Source organism: Halyomorpha halys, unplaced genomic scaffold (genome assembly GCF_000696795.3).
Source record: "Halyomorpha halys isolate HHAL.00 unplaced genomic scaffold, Hhal_1.1 Scaffold669.1, whole genome shotgun sequence".
NCBI lineage: Eukaryota > Metazoa > Arthropoda > Insecta > Hemiptera > Pentatomidae > Halyomorpha > Halyomorpha halys.
In genome coordinates, this window is record NW_027107180.1 from 27,373 (window position 1) to 35,539 (window position 8,167).

Sequence of the window (8,167 nt, forward strand, 5' to 3'; positions counted from 1 at the left end):
TGTTCTAAATAACATTTTATCGGATAATTATTATGTATTTGGAACCAAATAAAAAAAAAAAAATCGAAGTTGAGCAATAACAGCAATTTTTATTGAGGTATCTATTGTGTTTTAAATGACTCACTTTATTTCTCCGTTTATGATAAAATCAGAAATGCCTTTCGAAGGAGTTGTTTCCCTAAGCGATAAATTCCCTTAGGAGAGGACGATAAACAGGATCCTAGACCGTAGATTTATTAGGAGAGTGCGGGGGCGGCAGGGTGAAATAACCACCCAACCACCCCCCAAAAGGGGCGGAACCACCCCTATATATATCTGCTCCAGGCTGAGGCACTGGCCACTACAACTTCCAGCACTACCGGAGCTGTTTCATTCTCCAGGTCAGTTTTCGTTATCGTCGTAAAGTAGAGACATTTATTTAAGGCCAAAGCATATTGCATAATTAAATTACAAGTCATAGATTAAAAATAAATATAATTTAAAAACTTGGAAAACTGTAACTTTTCGTTTGTACCTAAAATATATTTGACATACTAAGGGACCGAGTAATGTTTAGAAAATATTTTACATAATTCGATTTTTATTTAATTAGGTAGAAAAAAATATAATAGCCATGTACTTTAATTTTACTACATTCATACAATAAAAGCAATACAATAAAAATGTAAAAATATTTGTTACGACAAATATTTGTTACGACAAATATTTGAAGTAAAAAGAGAATTTAAAAAAAACATCCGGTTTTTTAAATTGCTCAGTAACCCCTCATTAAAAAAAAATATATTTTAGACAAAATAAAATAATTAGTTTCTATTAAAATTTCTTATTTTTAAATTTATTCAGAAATAGAAAATTCAAATTACATATTAAAAAAAATTAATTCTAGCATTTTGTATCATACAAGTTTAACTTTCTTATGCTTTTCATTAAAAAAAAAAAATAAAGGGAGAATTCGAAATTATAATATTAATCATAATAGATTAAAAAATAAAAAGCTACATTTAATTTATTAATTAATTAACAGAGAGTTAATTTACTTAAAAAAGTAATAGAATCTTTCAGAAATATGTAGCTTTCCTCATCCATTACATTCTGACTTTGCTCTATTTAAGGATGAATAATAGTATTCAAAAATTCATAGTATTCTTATGAAACAATAAATATTGACTTAATTTAAACAATATTAATATTGGTTTAATAATACATATAAATTAATACTTAGTTGTTTCTTATAAATATTCAGGGGTTAAAATAATTATATAATTTTTTATAAATAATTTTTTTTGATAGTTTAAAATTGTTATGTATGAAATAGGCCATTTAATTGAAATTTTATAGTATAATTACAATAGCTGCTATAATGGTTTTTGTTTTTTTCAGCAAGAATTATATAGTACCTAAATAGTTTATATCATTATTATCAATAAAATAAAACTTATGAATTATACATAGAAAGTAAGGAATATCTGAAAAGAGAAATATGTATATTATTTTTAAGTTTTCCTAGTCAAGTGAACATAATAATCGTAAGCTAATTATAAAATCCATGGAAATTACATTTGTTAATATCAATTTATTAAAATTCTTCATAAATATGACAGAACTAATCCAATTTAAGTAAATTATAGCAAAGTGATATATATGAATGAGGGTTTGTCATACTATACTTAGATCATCATACTTCGATACGGCCTTTCTTATATTACCTTAGAAATATTATAATTCATATTATATTATGATATTATGCTATACTGTACATGTATAGTTCGATATATGTTACGATCTTAAGCAGATAATGTCATCTACAATAATTAGAGAAAATTTAGCCACCCTGTCTCGCCCGCGATTTCCCATAAACACTCGGTTTATCTTAACTTACATTTACTAATAGCGAGTACAGCAGTCTTTGAAAAAATGTCGATTACATTTCATAGGCTGTCAACAAAACTAGAAACCGGGATAAATCATAACCCACCCTCTATTCCTATATTTGGCTTTCTTCCTTTCCTTGCATTACTTTGGAAATTGAACCTTGAAATGGATGATCTTTTTACACTTATTTAAACACCTTCCTCTATCTAAAAAAAAAAATTCAAAATCTGTAAGTAGTCCAGTTCACGAGGGGTCGTTTGTGTTGAGTTAAGGCGTCAAACCATCACTGCGTCGTTACTAGAGCCGGTTCAAATCCGGCTAGAGGGGTTGTCTAACCAGGGTGTAAATGGAGGGGCAAACCAAATTGACTTCAGGGCTTCGTTCGAATTACTTAAGAGGTAAACATGTTAATTTTTTTATTAAATAAATCAAAAATTCGTATCCATTATTGTCTCAACACTTTATTCTTCACCAGTCCAACGTTTCGGCCATTCAAGGACATCTTCAATATAATTTCTTCCTCACATTAATTTAAAGTTTCTTTTGCAGGCTAACTGCCCTGGTCATTTTCTTTATTATAAGTTAAAAGCCTATTTTTATAAACGGTTTGTTAGATGGTGGTGTATTAATTGTTGATAATCTTATAGAGGAAAATTAAATGTTAATGATTTTAAATTTTAAAAAAATAGGCTTTTAACTTATAATAAAGAAAATGACCTGGGCAGAATAGCCTGCAAAAGAAACTATAAATTAATGTGAGGAAGAAATTATATTGAAGATGTTCTTGAAGATGGCTAGAATGGCCGAAACGTTGGAGTGGTGAAGAATAAAGTGTTGAGACAATAATGGATAAAAATTTTTGATTTATTTAATAAATAATTACCTTGTCTCAAGAATTTGAAATAATATAATTAATGTTAAATTTGTTAATTTAAGTGGCAAGATTAGAAAGGAGATAAAATTTTTAAAGATAATAGGGAATGATAATGTTGAGTTCTAAGTATCGTCCTTTGGTAATCTGTGGTTTAGTTAGAAAATCAAGAAAAAACGGTCCAGTAGTCTGGAAGAGTCGTGTACTACTCGGTACAGATGGATGAATTTTTGATTCAACGTGTCAAAAATATAATATTAAATTTTGAGAGCTTTTTTTTCTTGGTACATCACGGAAGTTCATTATTAAACACGGTAAACGAAAACGGATGTTCTTTCTGGTCCAAAGGGAAAATTTTTAATCAGTTTTTAGATGGAGTGGAAAATTTACTTTTTTTTTTCTATAAATAGATGTCCCCTGCACAACTCTAAACTCGAAACCGCTAAAAATGTTACATATATTGTTTCTGCAATGATACATAATACAATATATTTTATATACAATATTATAATATATTATTTATACACATATTTTAAGATACAGTTAACTTTCAGGAAATTTATAAAGAAGATAAGATGTACAAGCAGTCACTGGCTTGTTTCCTTGCCCTCATGATGTTGCTCGCATTCACAGAGGCCCGCTACCTGCCGACAAGATCACAAGACGACAGGCTTCTCCGGTTGCGGCAACTTCTCAAAGATGTGAGTAGTCACATAATCATACATTTTGTTAGTTAATTTACTTTACTATATGCTGGTAATAAGATTTTTAAGATAATTACTCAGGGTCGCATTAATCTATGTAGAATATAATTTTTTCTTATCTTCTTTTTCTGAAATCTCTCCTCTTTCTTCAGTAGAATTGCATTTTATGTAAGCCTACATTACATAGTCTCTGGTAAATTAAGTTAGTTTTTAATAATTATAGGAGATTAGTATCACCTTATTTTGCAACGAGCTAACATGTCAAAACTAAAGTTAATAATTAAATTATTAAATAACATTTGCATTCTTTGACGTTGTTCTAAAAGTATTAGTCGATTAAACGAGGTATTTGTTACATTTTTCAAAGGTTTTAAAATTTAATGCGTCTTTTTAAGAATCAAGGAAATTATTAGTTCAAGGGTAATGTTCATGATGGAGCCATGGAACCTCGATCATCTATGTAAAAAAATGGTAAACCAATATAACATTTCTTAGCTAAGTTTTTAATTTTGTATTTTTCCGTAAGTTCATATTTTTGGTAAATCAAGAACCTTTGGTAATAAAGTAATGGTGTGAACTTATTGGAATTTGTACGAAGATATAAAACAGTATTAACACATTTGCTAAGTATTTTTGAAAAATTATAATATATTCTAAAAAAAACTTAAATATGTAGACTAATTTAAATTTTAAACACGACATATGAAATTAATTTTTTACTTTTAGATATGTTAAATTAAAAAAAAAAAAAGGTGATATTGTTGAAAAGATTTTGACCGTTAACCGAGTCCCTTTTGTTAACAAGTTGGGAAAAATAGGGATTCAGCTTCTCGTTAATGCACTGTTCAGACCTGCAAGCATTGAGGTAGATTAGACCTGCATTACATCAATGTATGGCAGGAGTGTATGCTCAGGGTGTAGGCGCAGTTACAAAATTAAGTAAATTTATTTAGTTTCTAAAATTGACATTTTGATAATTAATAAACACTTTATAAATATACTAAAATCGGTTTGTTTAAAAACATTATTTGAAATATTCATTTTCTAATATCAATTCTTTCTTAATTTGTTCACAAAAATACAATAAAAGATGATTTAAAATTAAACACACTTCCTAAGAATTGTTTATATGTTTAAATATTACAGTCATTAAGCAATAGCTACATTTATTTATTTGAAGAAAATGCCAAATAAATTATAGAGTTGTTTCTAATTTTATTTCTATTATAAATTTGAAGATAATATAACCGCAGAAGATTCTGATGTGCCCATTGCCGCAAACCACAATTTACTTTCCCTCAATATTTATCCGTCTTCGTGGTATGGTGGTAATCTTCTCTTGAGATGAATTATGGGGATATGCGTTTGTTTCCCGGAACTTCTAGGTATTTTTCTGGAATCCGGGTATCTCAGACTTCTGAATAGAAATATTAAATGGCTAAGATAAATACTATTACATTATATAAATATAATAGTGATTAAAAAAATCTTTTGTCATATTGAATTACCCAAAAGGTTCAACACAACATTAACAAAAATAAAGAAACACTTTGTTATTTAAGATTAATCACAAAGATCAGGTTATTAATTACAATCTATTGTTATATTTTGTGCCCTTATATATTATCATGTTGAAGATGTGAAAAAGTACATTAATATTAAAACGGATCTTTTTCTATTAATCAATGAAGATATAACTTCTTATAAAACATTTTAATAACTATTGGAGAAATCATTAATTTTGTAATATTAAATATTCCAAAATAATTTATGTTTTATAATATAAAAAATAATTGAATGTGAAAAAATATAGTTTTTAACTTTCATGTTTCATTATTATTCTTCGAAATACTGTAATTAAAATAAAAAAATGAATAAATTAATTTCTTATTGAATAAAAGAAACATTAAAATTACAAATATGTTGTTATTAATTATTAATCTATCATGTTTGAATTGTTTTTTTCTAAAAGGGGTTTTCCTACTTCTTTGAAAATTTATTTATGATAAATTCGAAATTTTTTTTTAATGTGTATCGAAATATTATAGACGCTTAATATAACTAACAAAAACTGACATAATTAAAACACGAGAGTTTAAAAAACAAAAAAAAAAAGATCCCAAATGTTCTTTGAATTTTATCCTTTCTTATCTTTATATTTTCATGATATAAAAGATGTGTTTGAGGCTGTTCATTGGTGTTTTCATTTCATCTAGAAAAACTTGAATTTTTAATTTGCTAAATTTAAATTAAAGGAATCTTTTAATCTTATGAATCTTATTGGCCTCACAAATGATGCTTTCATTAAGTATGCGCCAACTTTCTAAATTTTTCGCTTCCCAATGAGATGTTACCGAAGCTGTCAGCCAACCCAAAGACTTCCGAAGAAGCTCCACCTTGCAAATGGTCGAGGGACATAGAGACCGACCAATGTTCCGCGACCATTGAGATGCAAATATCGCCCGCAATGTTGCGCCTTTACAAGAGGTCGTTGGTGCGCATAAGAAGAGGATGCGCGGTAGCGTATGAGCTCTCGTGACCCGATCTTACTCGGTTAGAAAGTGAATGAGCGAAAGTTCCTCCTTTCTAAGTCTCGAATGGTTTTGATTTTTTTTTTTTTTAATGCGTGAACCTGTAATGTCAGGTGTGTCCTTTCTTCCTAGTGTCTGGAAGATTCGCGGAGTGTTATGCAAGAAAGGTGCATTGTGTAGTGGCCATGCAAGTGATAGTGCATGAATACCTAAAAACCACTCCGTTATCCAAAAATAATATTATATTGTCGAATGCTTAAACTCAATATTTATCCTGACATAAACGGTACTTGTTGTTTATCCGAGAGAAAATAGGATTATCAATATTTCAGATAAATGGATGTTGACGAACGTTTCTTAGCACTATTAGTGAAACCAATTGGAACTATATGGGAAATGTATAAGGTCCATTATTTAATTAAGACAACTATCACTACACATGATGCACCTCATATATACAACTATGATATGCCCAGCGCTTTTGTATGGTGCTCCATTCTTTCAGTACATCAGCAAAACAACTGGAAACCAATTTGAATGTTTCAAGAACGAAATCATCAGGAAATATTGAGAGGGATCCCAATCTAAAAGAAGAAGACAACAGATTTCCACGAAAGTCTTAATTTTTGCGAAAATTATACTTTTTCCTCGAAAATGATGAATTTTATTTTTTGATACTTCCAAATATTTGGCTTACCGCTTGATCTAGAACTTAATGTGAGCGGACGCCTGAAACGTTGGCAAAAATTATTTTTAGATTAATATTAATTTTAGGTTTACGTTTTAAAGCGTAAGGTTGAACTTATGAGATATAAAATCTATTAGCTCCATTGTTCAATTAAGCCAACTAACCTATCACTACACTTGATGCGCCTACTTCTACTTCTCTATTTATTTAGTTATTTTATTTTAATTGTTTCGACCACTAGGGTCATTTACACTGAAATTATAAATTGGCAAAATTAATAAATTACGATATTAAATTATGCATCCAATTATAAACACTAGAATTATATTTAGACTCTATACAATTATGGATATTAATAATTTAAAAAAAAAATGTATACATTTCGTTGTTGTTAATTGTTTGTACATGGAGGTGTGAGTCAACCTTACGCTCTAAAACGTAAAGATAAAAATAAATATTAGTCTCAAAATAGTTCTTGCCAAAGATTTGGGGCGACCATAGATGCAAGGATTTTGAACAATGGGTTAGCCGAGTACTGGGAATTATTAAAAAATGAAATTCAATTGAATATCAGCAGGAAAAAGTTCTATTTTCGAAAAATTAAGAGTTTCTTAGTTAAATATAAAAAAATTATTTAACTTAATTATTTTTTTATATATTATCTATTTCACTTTGATAATTTGGAAAATACAAACCTACTCCTCATCTATACAACTATGATTCGATGAACTGATATGTATGACACTCCATCATTTCAGCACATCAGCATAACAACTGGGAACCAATTCCAGTTTTTAAAGAAAAAACATCAGGAAAACAATGACGAGGGGATTGATGCAAAGTAGAATGACAGCAGAATTCCAATAAATTTAATTTTTCGAAAATCAATCATTTTCCTACTAATTGGAGGATTTAATTTTTTTATACGCAAACCTATTGTTCAATAGCCAAACATCTACGTCCTCCCTAAATTGTAAAAAGCAAGACCTATTCTGAGATTAATATTTACGTTTTAGAGCGTAAGGTTAAATCAACCTGAAGTGAACCCTTTCACATAGAATGTGTTAGAACATAAATAATATATAAAAATAATTTAAAATCAATATAACTTTCTCATTATTCGTTCCTTTCTCACTGAAAGATTATTTAAAGTAAACCACAATGGTTTATATTCATCCCTCTTCTTTCAGTCCGCTGGTGCTCCTCAGGGTAGTATCCTCGGTCCCATCTATACAATCTATACAGCAGACATCTCATCCAATCCTATCATTATCCTCACCACGTATGCCGATGACACATGTGTGCTCGCTGTTAATAATAACACTTTAATTGCATCTCAAACTCTTCAATCCCATATCACCCTCGAAGAATGGTGTCGTAATTGGAGGATTAAAATAAATTCCAACAAATCCCATCAAATTACCTTTACCCTACGCCGTAAACCTACTGACTGTTCTACAGTATACTTCAATAATGTTGCCCTTACACCTGTTTTTTTTTT

At 29.0% G+C, this 8,167-nt stretch overlaps 1 protein-coding gene across 1 annotated transcript in view; it reads left to right on the forward strand.

The window, feature by feature from the left end:
• Positions 1–336: 336 nt before the first annotated feature.
• The window catches only part of LOC106685192 (uncharacterized), a 28,126-nt gene continuing 20,295 nt past the window's right edge, over positions 337–8,167 (forward strand). The window contains exons 1-2 of the mRNA XM_014427746.1: positions 337–380; positions 3,298–3,444. Coding sequence (XP_014283232.1) covers positions 3,319–3,444 — 126 coding nt within the window. The 5' untranslated portion in view covers positions 337–380; positions 3,298–3,318. The remainder of the gene's footprint in view (positions 381–3,297; positions 3,445–8,167) is intronic.